The sequence below is a fragment of the Nerophis ophidion genome, linkage group LG23, assembly GCF_033978795.1.
Source record: "Nerophis ophidion isolate RoL-2023_Sa linkage group LG23, RoL_Noph_v1.0, whole genome shotgun sequence".
Taxonomy (NCBI): domain Eukaryota; kingdom Metazoa; phylum Chordata; class Actinopteri; order Syngnathiformes; family Syngnathidae; genus Nerophis; species Nerophis ophidion.
Genome location: NC_084633.1, coordinates 23,311,729 through 23,334,811, shown reverse-complemented (window position 1 = coordinate 23,334,811; position 23,083 = coordinate 23,311,729). Strand labels below are relative to the sequence as shown.

At 42.0% G+C, this 23,083-nt stretch overlaps 2 protein-coding genes across 2 annotated transcripts; both read right to left on the bottom strand.

The window, feature by feature from the left end:
- Positions 1 to 2,452: 2,452 nt before the first annotated feature.
- On the bottom strand, positions 2,453 to 15,251 carry LOC133541727 (zinc finger protein 2-like). The gene is made up of 3 exons (XM_061885287.1): positions 14,840 to 15,251; positions 13,610 to 13,840; positions 2,453 to 5,236 (listed from the first exon to the last, which is right to left on the bottom strand). Exons 1-3 carry the CDS (start codon positions 14,940 to 14,942, stop codon positions 4,005 to 4,007), a joined length of 1,566 nt encoding a protein of 521 aa, XP_061741271.1. The 5' UTR covers positions 14,943 to 15,251; the 3' UTR covers positions 2,453 to 4,004.
- A 1,023-nt stretch (positions 15,252 to 16,274) lies between these two features.
- On the bottom strand, positions 16,275 to 23,026 carry LOC133541730 (oocyte zinc finger protein XlCOF8.4-like). Its single transcript, XM_061885292.1, has 2 exons — positions 22,778 to 23,026; positions 16,275 to 18,513 (listed from the first exon to the last, which is right to left on the bottom strand). Exon 2 carries the CDS (start codon positions 18,461 to 18,463, stop codon positions 17,480 to 17,482), a length of 984 nt encoding a protein of 327 aa, XP_061741276.1. The 5' UTR covers positions 18,464 to 18,513; positions 22,778 to 23,026; the 3' UTR covers positions 16,275 to 17,479.
- Between the last annotated feature and the right edge of the window lie 57 nt (positions 23,027 to 23,083).

Here is a 23,083-nt window from a genome sequence, read left to right as displayed (position 1 = left end):
GTGTGTGTGTGAACAGAACATCAATTTCCACACTTCTATTAGCCCCGGGGCCAGGGGACCCCGAACATCCTATATGTAACAGAAATGTGTAGGGGGGTGTATGGTGTGTGTTCATTAAATATGTATTCTGATATATGTTCTTCACAGAAAATGAGCCAAAGCCAGTGAGTCTCAGTTTGGAAAATTCATTAATTGTATTATTTTTCTTTTAATAAACATTAAAAACGGGTCCCACAGAGCCGAACACCACACAAGGATTAAGACAACTGCTGAAATGATGTATAAAGTAAATAATAATATGCTTCCAGAAGTGGTCCAGAAGATGTTTCAGATGTGAAGCAGTAAATATGAACTAAGAAGGATTTATGAGTACTCAAAAGCAAATGTATTAACAAATGTAAAACAAATATATACACCATATAATGTTAATCTATAACATCAATAATAATTAAAAATGATTTCTGAATATCTCTATACACATATAAAAGTATTTTGTCCTGTTTATTCTCACCTTTACAGTCAAAGTGTTGTTTATTTTTGAATAAAGTACACAATGTTGTATATTAAAACATGTACTTGACTTAAAAATGCAAAATATCTAATTTATAAATGTTAGGATCTATGTGCTGATTTTGTTAGAAAGTCAAAGTCTGGACAGTTTATTTCAAATCCTGCAGTTTCATTTGCTGCTGCTGTTCTCACCAGCACACTTGTGTTTCTTACACTGCTACTTAGAAGACAATCCATCCATCCATCCATTTCCTACCGCTTATCCCCCTTTGGGGTCGCGGGGGGAGCTGGCGCCTATCTCAGCTACAATCGGGCAGAAGGCAGTGTACACCCTGGACAAGTTGCCACCTCATCACGGGGCCAACACAGATAGACAGACAACATTCACACACTAGGGACCATTTAGTGTTGCCAATCAACCTATCCCCAGGTGTATGTCTTTGGAGGTGGGAGGGGCCTATCCCCAGGTGTATGTCTTTGGAGGTGGGAGGGGCCTATCCCCAGGTGCATGTCTTTGGAGGTGGGAGGGGCCTATCCCCAGGTGCATGTCTTTGGAGGTGGGAGGGGCCTATCCCCAGGTGCATGTCTTTGGAGGTGGGAGGAGCCTATCCCCAGGTGCATGTCTTTGGAGGTGGGAGGGGCCTATCCCCAGGTGCATGTCTTTGGAGGTGGGAGGGGCCTATCCCCAGGTGCATGTCTTTGGAGGTGGGAGGAGCCTATCCCCAGGTGCATGTCTTTGGAGGTGGGAGGGGCCTATCCCCAGGTGTATGTCTTTGGAGGTGGGAGGGGCCTATCCCCAGGTGCATGTCTTTGGAGGTGGGAGGGGCCTATCCCCAGGTGCATGTCTTTGGAGGTGGGAGGGGCCTATCCCCAGGTGCATGTCTTTGGAGGTGGGAGGAGCCTATCCCCAGGTGCATGTCTTTGGAGGTGGGAGGGGCCTATCCCCAGGTGCATGTCTTTGGAGGTGGGAGGGGCCTATCCCCAGGTGCATGTCTTTGGAGGTGGGAGGAGCCTATCCCCAGGTGCATGTCTTTGGAGGTGGGAGGGGCCTATCCCCAGGTGTATGTCTTTGGAGGTGGGAGGGGCCTATCCCCAGGTGCATGTCTTTGGAGGTGGGAGGGGCCTATCCCCAGGTGCATGTCTTTGGAGGTGGGAGGAGCCTATCCCCAGGTGCATGTCTTTGGAGGTGGGAGGAGCCTATCCCCAGGTGCATGTCTTTGGAGGTGGGAGGGGCCTATCCCCAGGTGCATGTCTTTGGAGGTGGGAGGAGCCTATCCCCAGGTGTATGTCTTTGGAGGTGGGAGGGGCCTATCCCCAGGTGCATGTCTTTGGAGGTGGGAGGGGCCTATCCCCAGGTGCATGTCTTTGGAGGTGGGAGGAGCCTATCCCCAGGTGTATGTCTTTGGAGGTGGGAGGAGCCTATCCCCAGGTGTATGTCTTTGGAGGTGGGAGGAGCCTATCCCCAGGTGCATGTCTTGGGAAATGTCACACTTGCCACTGACGGTTTGTGTTTTAGTTTCTCCTCTATGTGTTTAGAATATCCTGTCCTTAGTTCCTGTCAGCACTCTTATTTTGGTCCAGCTTCCTGTTTGTCTCCCTGTGTGCTGTTTTTCCCTCAGCTGTGGCTGATTGGCACCTGGCTACACCTGGCTACAATCAGCCCGCTCCTATTTTACCTGCTTTTTTCCTCCGGTCAGTGCTGGATTATTGTCTTTGCCACATGTTGCACTTGTCTTTGCTACCTGTCGTATCTTGTCTTGTCCCTGCAGCGTTGCTGTAAGCTATGTTTGATTGCGGTTTTTAGCTTACTGCCTTTTGTTCCCTGCTTCCAGTTTGTTTTCTAAGTACAAGTACGACTTCTGTTTTCCATGCTAAATTTCCTTTTTGTTTTCTAGCTCCCATGCTAGCTCTCTTGGGTTGTTATCCTCCCATGTGGGTGCTTTTTGTTTGTACCCTTTGTTTGGTTTTGTTCTAGTATTTTATATTAAAACCATGTTTCCTTATTCAATGCCTGACTCCGTCTCCGCATCATGGGGTTCGTCAACAACAAACTTTGACAGGAAGTGGGAGGAAGCCGGAGTACCCAGAGGGAACCCACACATTCACGGGGAGGACATGCAAACTTCACACAGAAAGATCCCGAGCCCGGGATTGAACACAGGACTACTCAGGACCTTTGTATTGTGAGGCAGACGCACTCACCCCTCTTTCACCGTGAAGCCTAGAAGAGAATCTTTCACCACACACACTGCAACTCAACACTTACTTACCAGTGTGTATTCTCATGAGACTTTTCAAAAGCAGACTTTGTATAAAACTTTTACAATATATGTATAATGTAGCCTGCATGTTACTTAAGTAAAGCACTGTACAAGTATTAAGTAAACAATGAATTATATAACTGGGCTAGATCAGAAGAAACTCAATTCAGCTCTAGGAATGGAGAGTAATGAAGACTGAACACAGGTTTTATGTTTAAATGGTACCAAATTATATTAAAGAATTATAGGGAAAATAAACAACAACAAAAAGACATGTAAATTGGAATGGCCATTCACATTTTCAACATAAATTACAGAACGTTCAATATTTACAATGTGATACAGTACTTGATTCAGTCCTTGTTTTTACCAAGAATGGTATAGGCGCAACACGACAGTTCATTAAAAGACCTCGCAAAGTCCACGTTGTGGTGGCAGTGTCCAGAGGGGTTTTAGTGAAGGTAACGGGGTAAATGTGAAAGTTCAGGGAGGACAGAAATGAACACGTTGCGTTATGGAAAACCAAAGGGAAAAAACAGAGCGGCTGCTGAGGAGCCTCCTAGCCGCCCGGCTCGGTTGGGTGGATTCAGTTGGGTTGGTTCAGTTCCAGGCATAAAGCTTCAGGCTCTAGCTCGCCATCCAACTTGGCCAATTCCGCAGATAAATCCCACTTAAACACTCTCGCACGACGACCCACGGCTTCAGTAGTTGGCTCCTGCAGCAACGTCCCTCTCGCTCTTCCTGGAAGCAGCCCACTACTGGATTTTATGCTTCCCGCAATAGGTCACGTGACCGCGTGACGCAATGACGCACGAGGTCACGTGACCGCGTGACGCAATGACGCACGCAAAGACACGAAAATAAATAGGATATTTAAGTAAAATGATATTTAAATAGAAAGATATTTAATTAGAAATAATATTCAATGGGGTTTTGAGAGGATATTTAAATACAATTATTTAAATAGGAAGATTTAATTACAAACAATATTCAATGGGGTTTTAAAAGGATATTTAAATGAGGATATTTAATGGGGTTTTGTCACCCAGGTTACAATAAGGTATGTCTCCAGTGTGTGTTCTCATGGCTACTTTCAATGTGCTTTTTCACACAAACGCTTTAACACATTCTGAGCAGGAAAAAGGTTTTTCTCCAGTGTGTGTTCTCATGTGTACTTTCAAAGTGCTTCATTGTACAAAAGCTTCACCACATTCTTAACAGTGAAAAGGTTTTTTATTCATTGTGTATTCTCACATGTGCTTTGAAATGGTCCCTTCGGGTAAAATCTTTACCGCAGATTGAACATAAAAATGTTTTTTCTCCAGTGTGTATTCTCATGTGTGCTTTGAAATGGTCACTTCGAGTAAAAGCTTTACCACACATTGAACATGAAAAAGGTTTTTCTCCTGTGTGTCTTCTAATGTGTGCTTTGAAAAGGTGCCTTTGAGTAAATCCTTTACCACAGATTGAACATGAAAAAGGTTTTTCTCCAGTGTGTGTTTTTGTGTGGTTTACCAAATGTCCCTTCTGGGAGAATCCTTTGCCACAAACTGAGCATATGAATGTTTTTTCTCCAGTGTGTATTCTCATGTGTCTTTTTAACTCTGCTTTTCGCGCAAATCTTTTACAGCATTCTGAGCAAGTAAAGGGTTTTTCTCCAGTGTGTATTCTCTTGTGTGTGTTCAAATGTTGCCTATGAGTAAAATCGTTACCGCAAATTGAACATGAAAAAGGTTTTTCTCCAGTGTGTGTTCTCATGTGTCTTTTCAAATCGTACCTCTGAGTAAAATCTTTACCGCAGATTGAACATGAAAAAGGTTTTTCTCCAGTGTGTGTTCTCATGTGTCTTTTCAGAAGACTATAGTATTTAAAGGTTTTGTGACAGAGAGAAGATGGGAAGTGAGTGTTGTCAGTGTGACATGTCTTATCATCTTTAGAGTCTTCATCATCAGTGTCAGGAGAGTGTGACGTTGTGTCCTCACTATCTGATAGTGGAGCTAAGAGCTTGTCTGCTTGTGATCCTCCACAGTGGTCTCCATCAGCTTCTGTTGTCATGTGTTGTGTTGAGCTGCTGCTTGGAGGCTCCCCCCCTCCCCTCTCCTCACTTTCACCTTTCACCTCATCACCTTCACTCTTCACAGGGACACCAGTCACTGGCATCTTGGTGACATCAACCTCCTCCAGTCCTTCAAGATGCTCTCCCTGCTGACTGATGCTGTGTTCTTCCTCTTCCTCTTTAATGTGAGGGCTCAGTGGATCCACCGCTTCCTTTTTAAAATGGGGTGTCAGTGGATCCACCGCTTCCTTTTTAAAATGGGGTGTCTGTGGGTCCTCCTCTTCCTCTTTAAAAATGGGGGTCTGTAGGTATTCCTCTTCCTTCTTAATGTGGAAGGGCTGTGGCTCCTCCGTTCGCATCCTGAAGCTCCACTTCTGTTGCTCAGGGTGAAGATGTTCTTCACAGACGTCTGCAAGACAAACACAGCATCTCTGCTCAGTCACACAACGCATTCAGTACTTTTACATGCACTTAGGAAAAACAAGTTATTGTAAGAACTGTCTTGAAATCTCAGTGACGCACAAACACGCTGCTCTTAACAACATTATTCACAGGAAAAGAAAAACAAACCAGGACAACAGGACTTTTTACTGTGGATAGACGATATGGTTTAAATTAGATTTTGCGATTAAATTATTTCATATAGAATTACTAATACAACTATCTTAAAACAGGTTACACAGGCTCCTAATTTAGTTGCTGAAATATGCAGTGAAATAATACATAATTTCCAGTATTTTTTTTCCTCGAATAAAGTAACCAGATATGTCTCCCGGCTGGCCTGGGAACGCCTCGGGATCCCCCGGGAAGAGCTAGACGAAGTGGCTGGAGATAGGGAAGTCTGGGCTTCCCTGCTTAGGCTGCTGCCCCCGCGACCCGACCTCGGATAAGCGGAAGATGATGGATGGATGGATGGATGGATGGATGGGTTCGATAAAATAATACAATTAGAAATGACACAATATGTTACTGCATATGTCAGCTGCCAAATTAGGAGCTTTTGTAACCCGCTTTGAAATTATTCTATTATCAATCATATAAAAAAATTATATATTGTGACATATATTGTAATTAGGATATATATTTGAGGTCATATCGCCCATACCAAACATTGGCTCCCCGAGTCATTTTGTTTGGCCCACCAAATATATGTATTTTTAATATTCTTCAGATGTGTGTGTATGTTTAAAATATTGTACTCCTGTTCTACATCACTTGGAAGTGTCATGTCATGGGGATGGTGTGCTTTTAACTAAGGGTGTGACGATGAACATGATTCTTACACATATGTGTACTTCATGTGTATATGAATGTACTTTCCCTTGTGTGCTTAGTTTGACTGTAACTTCATAGTGGATAATATCTATAAACAACCTCAATTGTTTTACATCTTTAATTTGAAGGACTGTTTACTTATCTGACAAACTCAAAGGAAACTGCACTTTTTTAAAATGTCGCCTGTCATTCATAATCCTTATGTGAGACATATTTTTTAAATATTTATGAATTCTAATTATTAAATAAACATGAGCAGAAATCAGCTAATATTGGAGTCAATGGGAGCTCCTCTGTTAGACCCACAAAGTCCTCCAAAAAACATCCAGAAACTGCCAACTATACTCATTTTACATTTTGTGACCTGAATATTAACCAAGTATTAGTGATATTGTTATTATAAGCGCTAACGCTAAAGGCCTACTGAAAGCCACTACTACCCACCACACAGTCTGATAGTTTATATATCAATGATGAAATATTAATATTGCAACACATGTCAATACGGCCGCTTTAGTTGACTAAATAGCAATTTTAAATTTCCCGCGGAGTGTCTTGTTGAAAACGTCGCGGAATGATGACGTGTGCGCGTGACGTCACGGACTGTCAGGAAATATTAGCTTAGCATAACACACAGCTAAAAGTAGTCTCTTTTCATCGCATACTTACACAGTAATTTGGACATCTGTTCTGCTGAATCTTTTGCTATTTTTTCAATTAATAATGGAGACTATAAACAACAGTGCTGTTGGTGGAAAACGGTGTATTGCACCTTTGTTTTTAACACAGAGCGGTCAAGCGAACATGTTTCTCTACGTCAACCAACATGTTTTTGGATGGGAAAATTGTGATATATATCTTACCGGAGACATCATTATTTGTGCTCCTGCAGTAGCTGTTTAAAAGGCAGCTGTGAGCTTGGCTCCTCGGCTTTTCTTTAAGACACTGGGTGTTCACCGCAGCCATCCGACCTCGAGGTATGTGTTTACAATCTCACTAAAACACTATTGAAACAATAAGCTGATAAGGGATCTTTCAGAATTATCCTAGTAAATGTGTGTAGTTACATCTGAAACGCTCACAATGCCGCTGCCCGGAGCCGTCGCTTTTTATTTTATTTTATAAAAAAAAAAAATTCTAGTCTTTCGCTATCAATATCATCATCCACAAATCTTTCATCTTCGCTCAAATTGATGGGGAAATTGTCGTTTTCTAGGTCCGAATAGCTCTTGCCGCTGGAGGTTCCCATTATAAACAATGTGAGGACGTGAGGAGCCCTCACCCTTGTGACGTCATCGCCTGCGACTTCCGGTAAAGGCAAGGCTTTTTTATCAGCACCAAAAGTTGCGAACTTTATCGTCGATGTTCTCTACTAAATCCTTTCAGCGAAAATATGGCAATATCGCGAAATGATCAAGTATGACACATAGAATGGACCTGCTATCCCCGTGTAAATAAGAAAATCTAATTTCAGTAGGCCTTTGAGGACCTACTTTTAGCGGCGCATAGATCACAGAAGTAACTAGCTTATGCTGCTATATTGACATACTGAGCTGCTTTCTCGCCTCTAAGAGGGTGAAAGCTAATTCTAGATTATAAATCATGCTTCTCACTTATGAAGTAGAAGGTTGTGGACATAAACCGAGAATTTGGTCAACTCTGACATCCAACTTAGACCTGGAGATGGCAAGAAAGACTCGAAAATATGCTCTTTTGCACCCACCCTTTTTTAACCATTTGTGAGGATTAATTCTTCATCTAAACGGGAAGATATGAACATCCCATCAGTCGGCATCCCACTGAGAGCAGACATTGTATGCTTAAAATGAGAAAGATATGTAAATATGACATGTTATTAAGAGTGTGACTACATTACATATATACTTACAGTGTGTATTTAAAGGGGAACATTATCACAATTTCAGAAGGGTTAAAACCAATAAAAAATCAGTTCCCAGTGGCTTATTTTATTTTTGGAAGTTTTTTTCAAAATTTTACCTATCACGCAATATCCCAAAAAACGGCTTTAAAGTGCCTGATTTTAACCGTCGTTATATCCGCCTGTCCATTTTCCTGTGACGTCACTGCGTGAAGCCAATACAAACAAACATGGCGGATAGAACAGAAAGCGACATTAGCTCGGATTCAGACTAAGATTTCAGCGGTTTAAGCGATTCAACAGATTACGCATGTATTGAAACGGATGGTTGGAGTGTGGAGGCAGATAGCGAAGACGAAATAGAAGAAGAAACTGAAGCTATTGGGCCATATCACGACAGACATCGGCAACGAGGACGAATTCGGCGATCGCCTTCTAACCAACGATTGCATCTTTTGACCACTGGTGCAACTTGAATCTGTCAATTGGTATGTATTTGTTTGGCATTAAATGTGGGTGGAGCAAAAGGCTGGATGCAAATATAGCTACAAATGAGGCATAATGATGCAATATGTACATACAGCTAGCCTAAATAGCATGTTAGCATCGATTAACTTCCAGTCATACCGTGAGCAAATATTTCTGATTAGCACATAAGTCAATAACATCAACAAAACTCAACTTTGTGATTTCGTTGACTTTATCATTGTAGATGCATCTGCTTTGAGTGTCGCAGGATATCCACACATCTCTGTGCCATCTCTGTCGTAGCATCGCTATCGTCGGTAAGGTGTGCAGAACAAACGAGGGACTTTCGCATCTTTTGACCACTGGTGCAACTTGAATCCGTCCATTGGTATGTGTTTGTTTGGCATTAAATGTGGGTGGAGGGAAAGGCTGGATGCAATTAAAGCTACAAATAAGGCATAATGATGCAATATGTACATACAGCAAGCCTAAAGAGCATGTTAGCATCGATTAGCTTCCAGTAATATGTCTGATTAGCACACTCCACGTAAGTCAGCTGGTGTTGTTACACCCTCCGACAACACACCGACGAGGCATAATGTCTCCAAGGTACGGAAAACAGTCGAAAAAACGGAAAATAACAGAACTGATTTGACTTGGTGTGTGTAATGTGTTTGAGAAAATGGCTGATTGCTTCCCGTTGTGACGTCACGGGTGAAAGGTCATTGCTCCGACAGCGTTTACATCGCCAAATCCACCCTTTTAGAGTTCGGAAATCGGTTAAAAAAACATATGGTCTTTTTTCTGAAACATCAAGGTATATATTGACGCTTACATAGGTCTGCTGATAATGTTCTCCTTTAAAATGTTAAAAGTGGATTTAAAGGCCTACTGAAAGCCACTACTAGCGACCACACAGTCTGATAGTTTATATATCAATGATGAAATATTAACATTGCAACACATGCCAATACGGCTGCTTTAGTTGACTAAATTACAATTTTAAATTTCCCGCGGAGTTTCTTGTTGAAAACGTCGCGGAATGATGACGTGTGTTTGTGACGTCCCGGGTTGGAGGGGACATATTAGCGCAGCACCATTTGCGGGCTGAAAGTCGTCTCTTTTCATCACGCAATTAAACAGTATTCTGGACATCTGTGTTGCTGAATCTTTTGCAATTTGTTCAATTAATAATGGAGAAGTCACAGTAGAAAGATGGAGGTGGGAAGCTTTAGCCTTTAGCCACACAAACACACGGCTTTACTATGGATCAGAACGGTCAAGCGAACATGGTTCCCGACCACTTGTCAACCGGCAGGTTTCGCTGAGAAAATTGTGGTAAAAACTCTCCTCTTACTGTAGATCAGCTGAGCTTGCGCCGTCCATGCAGCTGCCGTCAACTTCCCTCAGAGACTGACGTCAAGACACCCATGAACACACCTCCGACTATCAGGTACTATTTAACTCACTAAAACACTAGCAACACAATAGAAAGATAAGGGATTTCCCAGAATTATCCTAGTAAATGTGTCTAAAAACATCTGAATCCATCCCAATGCAATCGCCTTTTATTTTAACTTATTTTTATTTATTTTTTTTCTAGTTCTTCGCTATCAATATCATCATTCACGAATCTTTCATCCTCGCTCAAATTAACGGGGAAATAGTCGTTTTCTCGGTCCGAACTGCTCTCGCTGCTGGAGGCTCCCATTAAAAACAATGTGAGGACGCGAGGAGCCCTCACACTTGTGACATCATCGTCTGCGACTTCCGGTAAAGGCAAGGCTTTTTTGTCAGCACCAAAAGTTGCAAACTTTATCGTGGATGTTCTCTACTAAATCCTTTCAGCAAAAATATGGCAACATCGCGAAATGATCAAGTATGAAACATAGAATGGACCTGCTATCCCCGTTTAAATAAGAACATTTCATTTCAGTAGGCCTTTAAGATGTTATTTAGAGCACTTTGACAGCAGAATAGAGCGGCTACCAATGACTCAATTGCTCAAGGTTTATTTTCTATTGAGGATGCATTAACCATCGACCTGCTCAGTGGCCTTTTGGTTAGAGAGTCTGCCCTGAGACTGGAAAGTCATGAGTTCAAACCCTGGCCGAGGCATACCAAAGACTATAAAAATGGGACCCATTGCCTCCTTGCTTGGCACTCAGCATCAAGGGTTGGGGGTTAAATCACCAAATGTTTCCTGAGGGCGGCCACCGAGGAGCTTTTAACTACCTCGGCGACCTCGGCCCAAGAAATAGGAGAGCCCACCACAGATTTTCCAGGAACTGCTTTCTCATACGAAGATGTGTTGGTGGGATTGAAGAGGTCTTTGAAGTATTCCCTCCACTGATTAACAACAGCCGCAGTAGAGGTCAGCAGCAAACCATCCTCACCATACACGGTGTTGACAGTGTACTGCTTCCCACCCTGAAGCGGCGGATGGTGGTCCAGAATCGCTTCGAAGCCGCCCGGAACTCGTTTTCCATGGCTTCCCCAAACTCCTCCCATGTCCGAGTTTTTGCCTCCGCGACCGCTGAAGCCGCACTTCGCTTGGCCAGTCGGTACCTGTCCACTGCTTCTGGAGTCCCATGAACCAAAAGGACCCGATAGGACTCTTTATTCAGCTTGATGGAATCCCTCACTGCTGGTGTACACCAGCGGGTTCTAGGATTACCGCCACGACAGGAACCAACCACCTTGCGGCCACAGCTCCAATCAGCCGCCTCGACAATAGAGGCACGGAATATGGTCCACTCGGACTCAATATCCACTGCCTCCCTCGTGACATGTTCAAAGTTCTTCCAGAGGTGGGAATTGAAACTCTCTCTGACAGGAAACTCTTCTAGGCGTTCCCAGCAGGACCTCACAAGCTCACCACAAGGTGGTGATTGGTAGAAAGCTCTGCCCCTCTCTTCACCAGAGTGTCCAAAACATGAGGCCGCAAATCCGATGACACAACTACAAAGTCAATCATGGAACTGCGGCCGAGGATGTCCTGGTGCCAAGTGCACATATGGACACCCTTATGTTTGAAAATGGTGTTTGTCATGGACAATCCGTGACAATCCGATAACAAAGCACCACTTGGGTTCAGATCCGGGCGGCCATTTTCCCCAAGCACGCCGCTCCAGGTTTCACTGTCGTTGCCAACATGAGCGTTGAAGTCCCCCAGCAGAACAAGGGAATCAGCGAGGGAGCACTCTCCAGTATTCCCTCAAGGGAATCCAAAAAGAGTGGGTACTCTGAGCTGCTGTTTGGTGGCTAAGCACAAACAACAGTCAGGACCCGTCCCCCCACCCGAAGCCATGATGTTGTGTGCCAGGCTTCACTAATATAAGAGTAGCTATCAGCTGGCAACAACCCTTGACTAGATAAGGTGAGTGCATTATCATCACAAAACTGTATTAGGTGTCTTGCATTATCAGAGCTGCCATCAGAAATATCAGCATTCCAGTCACCGACCACATAAATACACGTACAGTGATTATCCTGTATAAAATAATTAATAAAAGCAAGTTTAAACATGGATTCATCCTCATTGTCTTTATATTCATACGGAGTGTACACATTGAGAACAATAAACTCCCTATTGTCGGACTTATACTGAACAGCAATACACTTCGAGCCTAATAACACTAATAACTGCATCGTGCTTTTTGTGCCAGAGCACAGCAACACCTCCCGCTATCCTCGCTCATACAATTCCCATTATTAATATAATTCAACAGCCCCAGGTCTAGTTTTGGGAGGAATGTCTCTTGTAAGCATAACATGTCAAAGTGGAGCAGCAGGTTGTCAACAACTACACGCCGAGCCCGGTCCCCGGCGCTGGATATTAGATTTTTGTTTTCTCTTTGGCCTCAGTCTGGATCCCCTCTCCAGGGTCCCAGGCTTAGACTGATTTTTTTTTTCTCACCTCTCCTCCTTTTTACCAGTTTCTCACCTTTTTTTTAAGGGGCGGCGGAAGTTGGCAGACCTGTTCTGTCTCCCTGTAATGTTTGTCTGCTCTTGAATGGGATTGTGCTGAAAATCTTAAATTATCCTCTGAGATTATTAAAGTGTTTCTGATTCTGATTGTGTTTTTATCAGCCATCTTCAAACATAATTAACTTTCCGGTACAATTTCTTAAATTTTGATTCGCCGAAAGTTTTATCAGTCACAAATACTGCCTCAGTTTGCAATCGGACAACTTTACCGCGAGGAGGCTATTGGAAGAAAGACTTTAGAAAGACAAGAAAACTTTGCTAATTAGTACAAATAAACTAGATTGATTGAGACATTGCTGGACAGCAGAGAAGTAACTAAATCCAAACAAACGTTGAAATTATTTTTTTAAGATATCTGGCTTGTATTTTAAGTAGGGATATAAATCGTTAGAAATGTATCGATATGATACCCTAATCGATACCAGTATTTGTCGGTACTTTTTTTGGTACTACATGTCATTTGTGGAAATAAAAAAGTGGAAAAAGTCATTTTAAATAGCATTCCTATTAGCACAAGAGGTTGAACACCTCCAACATGATGTTCTGTAACATCTCAGAGCAGGGAAGTCTTTTATCAGCAGCTGTTTATTTGAAGTCTTAAAGAAGTCAACTATGTGTGCAGTGCAAGGTAAAATGCACTTATGTCATCGTCTTGTCAATAACACACACATCAAACTTTGGTTGCTTCCTTATTTGTCATTATTCAAAGCTGATTGTAATGTGTAGCAGCGGCAGCTGAACTCAATGTGACAACGTGTCATAGTTACCTCAGTCAGCTGGAATTAAAAATACAAATAGTTGTGTCTTTAATCCAGAATTTTCACGGTCCTCATGGACAACATAATTAGGAACCAGTATTAATTAAAAAAATGGTACTTTGTGTACATCTCTTATCTTCATCACTAAACCTTTGAAATATGCTGACATATGTGCTGCTAAGGTAAATAAACAGTAGCCATATTGAATGTTTGCCTTCATTTGACCACGTGAGGTAAGGAGGACGGCCTCTAGGTCACATGGTTACACCCCAGCAATTACACTGTTGATGATTGATTTTTAAATGGTGGTGTTAAAAAGCAAATATATCTCCATCTTTAGTGATAAATGTGGCCCCCGGATGAACATGTGTCACAAACATTGTATTAGATGATATGTGGATGTTGTGCTTACTTGGACTGTGATGAAGCTGTGAGGACTCAGGTGGTTTGTCTTCATGCTCTTCAGTCTTCACAGAGACAACAGTCAGTGGAAACTTGCTGACATCAGCCTCCTCCTGCCCTACAGGACACTCTCCCCCCTCTTCCTCTTTGAAATGTGAGGGCTGTGGATACTTTACAGTGAAACTGTCCCCCTGCAGATGAGGGAGACATTCTTCTTGGTGTCCAATCAGCTGATGGATGTCTACAGGACACAAACAAAACACATTTTAACTCCTACATGCTAAATATTAAATTGTACATGAAATATAGGGCTGTGGCTATTGAAAATTGTATTAATCAAGTGTTCTACTGGAAATGTTTCCGATTAGTTGAGTAACTGAATAAAACAGTGTTGCTTGGTTAAAAACAAATTTAAGCGATTATAAAACATTTCACTTAATAATGAACGGCCAATTGGTTTGAGATGGTATGAGATCAAGATGTCATCTTTAGATCAGGCTTTGTTTTTTTTACAATCACAGACACATTAGAAAGTTAAAGTACCAATGATTGTCACACACACACTAGGTGTGGGGAGATTATTTCCTGCATTTGGCCCATCACCCTTGATCACACCCTGGGAGGTGAGGGGAGCAGTGAGCAGCAGCGGTGGCCATGCCTGGGAATAACTTTTATGGTGATTAAACCCCGATTACAACCCTTGATGCTGAGTGCAAGGCAGAGAAGTAATGGTCCCATTTTTATAGTCTTTGGTATGACTGGGTTGGGGTTTGAACTCACAACCTACCGATCTCAGGGAGGGTGCACCGACATGAAGGAAATAGCAGGTCAGTATGCTTTGACACACATATATAACTTGTCAAACCTGCCAGCTATCAGGCTAGGTTTACAGCGTCAGTCACCATGGTAACTGACTCTGACTTTGTCTTACCTCTCTTATTTTTGGAGGTAAAACTCTCGAGCTTTACATACTCAGGACTTTGCACTTAACCTGCTCTCTGGAATATTCCCCCGGTGACTGTGTGAGTTTTGTGTAAACATGTTGATACACATTGTTACAAACATCAACCTCTCATAAATATTGTGTGTCTGGCACTGTCTCCTTCTTATCAACAACATAAAACAATTAGTGCATCATACTCACATGACAATTCATCTTCCTATAGACAATCTATTTAAGAATAGTGTTAATAATGAAATATAAAGTTAGTAAAGATGTGAGAGTAAGAAGTAAACAAACCTGTTCTGTGTAACACAACTTGATGTTTTTCATGTTGTCGCTCCTTCTCCTCTTTTGTTGGACAAAGTTCCTCCTCGTACTCTGCTGTGGTTCTTTGGCACATTTTCACACAATCACAACACTTTACACTCACACTTGATCTCTACTTAGTGATGTGTTTTGATCACTTCCGCCTCTCTTTGTTAGCAGCTAACAAGCTAAGCTAACTATCAGGCTAAGCTAGCTCGAGAAGCATCAAAGTGCGCTCAGACTAATATAGCCGGATGCAAACAGTTATTAACGATGTTTACTCTATTTACTAGAGTGTAATAAAGGACATATATGTGTACATGGAGGCATATATTAAGAACACTGAACTGTGACGACTGCAATAACGTCTTCACCGTCAGACGCCATCTTGCTTTATCCTCGCCGTGTTTGGTTCGCGCGCAGTGTTGTCAGATCTCGCGAGAGAAACAAGTAACCAGCTCTTTTCCAAATCTCGCGAGAGAAATAAGTACAACCAGTTTCCCACAACGGTAAAACTATTTTATTATATACTATTTATTTATTGTGAAAATAAAAGTAAACCTGTCAATTTCAAAATTTCTAAACAAAGACATACAACTTATTTTCGTAAAAATATTCAAATATTTAACAATGTATTGGAATCTAATTTTCCTAGTAGACATAACAGTTTGACAGCATTCTCGAATGGAACATTCTGGAGAACCATCCTGGATTTATTTGGATAGAAATGAATTACAAAGGTAAACTTTTGAATGATTTAACTTCATTTGTGATGATTTATCTCTTATGGTCAGTCCATTTTTTCCCAAATTTAATTTGAGGGAAGTTGTCACCACCTGCTGCCACCTAGTGGTTTGTATTGTCAGTTTTCCTCTTTTAGTGCAGTTGATCTTGTTCTTACATTTCTCCTTCCTCCTAAAGTCCCTGTGTTGCCTTTGTGGGCGGAGTTGTGGGACGTGCACAGCTGCTTCCAATTGACCCTGGTGCTACTTAAGCAGCACATTGACAGCTGGATGGCACTCGGTGAATCCGCTCCACGCCAGTTGATTCTATGCTTTGAGTATTTTGCTACCTTGGCCATTCCCAGTGCCATCCATCTTGGTGTTGTTTTGTAGTGTGCACGTCTTGTAACTCCAAACCAAGTTTAGTTCATTTTTGTATATATGTATCTTTTGTTATTTTGTCCACAATACACATTTTGTCTTCTTTCGCACTGTCGCTTTTTGTTTCCTCCTGTTTGGATTGTTTTTGTGAGTAGATTTCCGCAGTAAAAAATGTGTTTTACTCAGCGTCCTGCACATCCTTGGGTTCCTCTTTGCAGTGTTGAACAGCACTCTGACAGAAGGAGTTTCTCCAAAACACAACACCCTTTGGCGGACAAGTTTGTGATTAAATGCTATACATAAAAAATGAAAGGGACAAGCAGTAGAAACAATGGATGGATTGACTTTTATTGACTTTTCCCTAACAATCCAAACTTCCCCATGTTTTCTGAAATTGATAATGTTTGAGGGATTCTAAAAAAGGGGGAACAAAATCATAAACACCTTTTTTTTTTTTAAATTGTCGTGTAGTTTTTAAAAAAAAAAAAGAAATGTAGATTATTAAAAACAAAACTATCCTTCATAACCTTCCACATATAATGTTGCCATTTTCTGTAATCTACATATTGCATAAAGGGGACATACATATAAAACAATATTCATATTACAAAAGAGAGTAATAAAGATAATTAAAAGAATGGATTATTGAGACCCAACAAATGATTCATAAAGTCACAGATTTTAAAAGTAAATGATATTGTATAAAAGACAACTGCTGAAAATGTATAAAGTAAATAATAATATGCTTCCAGAAGTGGTCCAGAAGATGTTTCAGATGCGAATCAGTAAATATGAACTAAGAGGGATTTATGTGTACTCAAAAGCAAAGGTATGAACACATGTAAAACAAATATGTACATCATATAAAGGAGTTACTCTACAACATCATTAAAAATCAAACATGATTTCTGAATATCTCTATACACATAAAAAGTATTCGTAACATGTTTTGTCCTGTTTATTCTCACCATTACAGTCAAAGTGTTGTGTTCATTTTTAAATAAAAGTACACAATGTTGTATATTAAAACATGTACTTGACTGAAAAAAGCAATAATCTGAAATATCTAATCTATAAATGTTAGAATCTATGTGCTGATGTTGTTACAAAGTCGAAGTTAAGATTTGACAGTTTATTTCAAATCCTGCAGTTTCATTTGCTGCTGCTGTTCTCACCAGCACACTTGTGTTTCTTACACTGGTACTTAGAAGACAATCTTTCACCACACACACTGCAACTCAACACTTTCTCTCCTGGGTGTCTTCTCATGAGTCTATTCAAAATACGGACTTTGTATACAACTTTTACAACACACTGAACATGTTTAAGGTTTGTCTGCAGTGTGTCTTGTCATGTGTGCTTTGAAATGGTGCATTTGAGTAAAATCTTTACTGCAGATTGAACATGAAAAAGGTTTTTCTCCAGTGTGTATTCTCATGTGTCTTTTCAAATGCATACTTTGTATAAAACTTCTACAACATACTGAACAAGTATAAGGTTTTTCACCAGTGTGTGTACTCGTGTATTTTCAAGTAGTTCTTTCGAGCAAAATATTTACCGCATATTGAACATGAAAAGGTTGTTCTCCAGTGTGTATTCTCATGTGTTTTTTGAAATGGTCCCTTCGAGTAAAATCTTTACCGCAGATTGAACATGAAAAAGGTTTTTCTCCAGTGTGTGATCTCATGTGTACATTTAAATGTTCATTTCTTACAAAACTTTTACCACATTCTGAGCAGGAAAACGGGTTTTCTCCTGTGTGTGTTCTCATGTGTACTTTTAAACTTTGATTTTTTCCAAAACTTTTACCACATTCTGAGCAGGAAAAAGGTTTTTCTCCAGTGTGTATTCTCATGTGTATTTTCAAAATGTATCTTTGAGTAAAATCTTTACCGCAGATCGAACACAAAAAATGTCTTTCTCCAGTGTGTGTTCTCATGTGGACTTTCAGAAGACTATGGTATTTAAAAGTTTTGTGAGAGTGAGAAGATGTGAAGTGAGTGTTGTCAGTGTGACATGTCTTATCATCTTTAGAGTCTTCATCATCAGTGTCAGGAGAGTGTGACGTTGTGTCCTCACTATCTGATAGTGGAGCTAAGAGCTTGTCTGCTTGTGATCCTCCACAGTGGTCTCCATCAGCTTCTGTTGTCATGTGTTGTGTTGAGCTGCTGCTTGGAGGCTCCCCCCCTCCCCTCTCCTCACTTTCACCTTTCACCTCATCATCTTCACTCTTCACAGGGACACCAGTCACTGGCAGCTTGGTGACATCAACCTCCTCCAGTCCTTCAAGATGCTCTCCCTGCTGACTGATGCTGTGTTCCTCCTCTTCCTCTTTAATGTGAGGGCTCAGTGGATCCACCGCTTCCTTTTTAAAATGGGGTGTCAGTGGGTCCTCCTCTTCCTCTTTAAAATGGGGGATTAGTGGGTGTTCCTCTTCATTTTTAAAATGGGGGATCAGTGGGTATTCCTTTTCCTGCTTAATGAGGTTGTGCTGTGGCTCCTCCGTCTGCATCCTGAAGCTCCACTTCTGTTGCTCAGGGTGAAGATGTTCTTCACAGACGTCTGCAAGACAAACACAAGTTTGAGAAACATCCATATCTGCTCAGTCACATAATGCATTAAGTACTTTGACATGCACTTAGGAAAAACAAGTTATTGTATGAACTGTCTTGAAATCTCAGTGATGCACAAACACGTTACTCTTTACAACATTTTTCACAGGAAAATAAAAACCAACTAGAACAACAGGACTTTTTACTATGGATAAACGATTTGGTTTAAAATTGATTTTACGATATATTATTTCATATTGAATTACTAACAGAACCATTTTAAAACAGGCTACACAGGCTCCTAATTTAGTTGTTGAAATATGCAGTAAAATATTACATCATTTCCAGTATTATTTTCTCAATTAAAGTAACCAGATATTAACAGTAAATAAACAAGTACATTAAAAATATTTTTTTCAACAAAATAATACAATTATAAATGATACAATATGTTACTGCATATGTCAGCTGCCAAATTAGGAGCTTTTGTAACCCACTTTAAAATTCTTCTAGTATCAATTATACACCAAATTATATATTGTGACATATTGTTATTAGGATATAGATTTGAGGTCATATGGCCCATACCAAACATTAGTTCGCCAAGTCATTTTGTTTGGCCCACCAAATATATTTAATTCTAATATTCTTCAGATGTGTGTGTATGTTTAAAATGTGGGACTCCTGTTCTACATCACGTGGAAGTGTCATGTCATGGGGATGGTGTGCTTTTAACTAAGGGTGTGACGATACGGTCAGCTCACCAAAGGATACTCGATATTGGCTTTAGGAGAACGAGACAATATTTTGGTGGTTAACATGATTCTTACACGTGTGTGTACTTCATGTGTATATGAATGTAATTTCCCTTGTGTGCTTAGTTTTACTGTAACTTCATAGTGGATAATATCTATAAACAACCTCAATTGTTTTACATCTTTAATTTGAACGACTGTTTACTTATCTGACAAATTCAAAGGAAACTGCACTTTTTTAAAATGTTGCCTATCATTCACAATCCTTATGTAAGACATATGTTTTAAACTTTTATAAATGTAATTATTAAATAAACGTGAGCAAAAATCAGCTAACATTGGAGTCAATGGGAGTTCCTCTATTAGACCCACAAAGTCCTCCAAAAAAATTGCCAACAATACACCATTTACATTTTGTGACCTGAATATTAACCAAGTATTAGTGATATTGTTATTATAAGCACTAACACTAAGGACCTACTTTTAGCGGCGCATTGATCACAGAAGTAACTAGCTTATGCTGCTATATTGACATACTGAGCTGCTTCCTCACCTCTAAGATGGTGAAAGCTAATTCTAGAATATAAATCATGCTTCTCACTTATGTAGTAGAAGGTTGTGGACATAAACCGAGAACTTGGTCAACACTGACATCCAACTTAGACCTGGAGATGGCTAGAAAGATTAAGTAATATGCTCTTTTGCACCCACCCTTTTTAACCGTTTGCGATGATTAATTCTTCATCTAAACGGGAAGATATGAACATCCCATCAGTCGGCATCCCAGTGAAAGCAGACATTGTATGTGTGGAGAGACACAGCCGACGGGCCGACAATGGGCGGAAAGCAGCAGCGCGGGCCCACCTGGAGGCCAGGAGGCGGGGCATGCGGCGGCGAGGAGAGGCATGACACACGCGAAGCGACACTGCAGCGGCAATCTGAGCCAGGTGCGTATATTACACACCTGCTTACAATCTGTCTATCTGCTGCTAGAGTACAAAAAGGGCGAGGGAGGAACGAGCGGGGGAGCAGCACGGAGGAGGAAACAACGGCCAGCAGACGAAGAGCGCAACGACCCACACCGAGAGAGCGATGACGCACCCCCGCAGTGGACGCAAGCCCCGGACGCTGTTTAATATAGATTAGAATAGGCCGTGCAACTAATCATATGTCCTGAGTTCCAGTTGAAAGTGGGTGCAAGTTCATGCCCACGCACACACACTCTTATCGCCCACATTCTTCACACTGTTTACGTGGCTTCTTGGCCGAGGTCTGAGGGACAACACCAGATATGAAGTCAGAGTCCAGGGAGAAAAAAAGCACCAGTCAATATCGCACAGAAGGAACCTTCCTGGTGTTACCTGACGGCACGACCACTGAGCTGCGACACCACTACAAAGGCTCCTCCGTGCTCGTGCTCGTACCACCTGGCTTGGTAGCCTCGTACCCGCCTACCAAGCCAAAGACTTAGGTCCAATGATGAAACAGGGCGTAACGGCTGCTGATTGGACCGACACGCAAATACCACATTTTCAAAATTCCCCGTTGTCAATTAAAAACATAGTTATGGGCTGCACTTTGGACACACCTGCTGTAAGCTACAAGGAGCGAGCAGCTACACAACAGCTAAGCTAAAACAGCACTTTTAAGCATATCAAATAATTATAGTTGCTTAATACGTACACAAAGTCTCCAAAACAGAAGTCTGATAGCAAGTATCCAGTAACAAACAAGTCTGCGTTAGCCAACATTCTGCGCCATGAGCTTGACTTCATGAATTATTGTGGCCACCAGGTGTTGGGAAAGATCAAATAAAACAATTGCAAAAGCATCCGTCATAAGGTTAGTGTTTTTTATATATTTGTGTCAATATGTAGAAGCATCCTCAGCCTTCCCGGGAAGGTCTATTCAGGTGTACTGGAGAGGAGCCTAAGTCAGACAGTCGAACCTCAGATTTAGGAGGAACAGTGTGGTTTTGGTCCTGGTCGTGGAACTGTGGACCAGGTCTATACTCTCGGCAGGGTTCTTGAGGGCGCATGGGAGTTTGCCCAACCAGTCTACATGTGCTTTGTGGACTTGGAGAAGGCATTCAACCGTGTCCCTCGGGAAGTCCTGTGGGGAGTGCTCAGGGAGTATGGGGTATCGGACTGTCTGATTGTGGCGGTCCGCTCCCTGTACGATCAGTGTCAGAACTTGGTCCGCATTGCCGGCAGTAAGTCGGACACTTTTCCAGTGAGGGTTGGACTCCGCCAAAGCGCCGATTCTGTTCATAACTTTTATGGACAGAATTTCTAGGCGCAGTCAAGGCGTTGAGGGGATCCGGTTTGGTGGCTGCACGATTAGGTCTCTTCATCTGGCCAGGATCTTTAGCTCTAACTGGATCGGTTTGCAACAGAGTGTGAAGCGACTGGGATGAGAATCAGCACCTCCAAGTCCGAGTTCAAGGTTCTCGTACAGAAAAGGGTGGGGTGTCATCTCCGGGTTGGGGAGGAGACCCTGCCCCAAGTGGAGGAGTTCAAGTACCTCAGAGTCTTGTTCACAAGCGAGGGAAGAGTGGATCGTGAGATCGACAGGCGGATCGGTGCGGCGTCTTCAGTAATGTGGACGCTGTATTGATCCGTTGTGGTGAAGAAGGAGCTGAGCCGGAAGGCAAAGCTCTCAATTTACCGGTCGATCTACGTTCCCATCCTCACCTATGGTCATGAGCTTTGGGTCATGACCGAAAGGATAAGATCACGGGTACAAGCAGCCGAAGCGGTCTGTTTATTTCAAGTGTTAGTTTTCCCTTATTAGCTCTTGTGTTATTTATTTGACCCTATATTTGTTCCCACTACCGCACCTTTAGTTGGAGTCTTTGATCTTGTTATACGCAAATATAATGACAATCAAGTCTATTCTATTTTAAATGAGTTTCCTCTGCCGTGTGGCTGGGCTCTCCCTTAGAGATAGGGTGAGAAGCTCTGTCATCTGGGAGGAACTCAAAGTAAAGCCGCTGCTCCTCCACATCGAGAACAGCCAGATAAGGTGGTTCAGGCATCTGGTCAGGATGCCACCCGAACGCCTCCCTAGGGAGGTGTTTAGCGCACGTCCGACCGGTAGGAGGCAACGGGGAAGACCCAGGAAACGTTGAATAGACTATGTCTCCTGGCTGGCCTGGGAACGCCTTGGGATCCCCCGGGAAGAGCTGGATGAAGTGGCTGGGGAGAGGGAAGTCTGGGGTTCCCTGCTTAGGCTGCTGCCCCCGCGACCCGACCTCAGATAAGCAGAAGAAGATGGATGGAAGGCTGGATGTGTAACACAACTTGATGTTTCTTGAAAACAGCGTCCAGTAGTTGATGTTGTCGCTCCTTCTCCTCTTTTGTTGGACAAAATTCCTCCTTGTCCTCTGCTATCGTTTTTTTGTTTTTTTTCTAACATCACAAACATTTCTTCAATGGCAGCAGTTAGTCGCTGATTCAGCAACACTCACATCATTTGTAATGTAGACATGTTCACACAATAAAAACACTTTACACTTACATTGGATCTCTGCTTTGATGTGTCGATCACTTCCGCCTCTCTTTGTTAGCAGCTAACAAGCTAAGCTAACCAGCAGGCTAGGCTAGCACGTCAAAGTGCACTCAGACTAATGTATCCGCATACAAACAATTAATAACGACGTTTACTCTGTTAAACGACACACATGTGCACATGTACGTTGTAATTAAGACCTAGAAACCATAATAACCAGACCAACGTATTCTCCGCCAGACGCCATCTTGTTTTGTTTTTCCTCCTGTGTGACGTCATCGAAGTGTTCTCAACCGCGGAACAAATGTTGGCCAA

Bases quoted from the DNA above. Each gene is read 5' to 3' on its own strand.
- LOC133541727 (XM_061885287.1), bottom strand. From the start codon at position 14,942: ATGTGCCAAAGAACCACAGCAGAGTACGAGGAGGAACTTTGTCCAACA. The intron at 13,841-14,839 runs GTTTGTTTACTT...TGTGTCCTGTAG, and splicing joins AGTTGTGTTACACAGAACAG to ACATCCATCAGCTGATTGGA. The intron at 5,237-13,609 runs GTAAGCACAACA...TTTGTCTTGCAG, and splicing joins ACAGCTTCATCACAGTCCAA to ACGTCTGTGAAGAACATCTT.
- LOC133541730 (XM_061885292.1), bottom strand. From the start codon at position 18,463: ATGCAGACGGAGGAGCCACAGCACAACCTCATTAAGCAGGAAAAGGAA.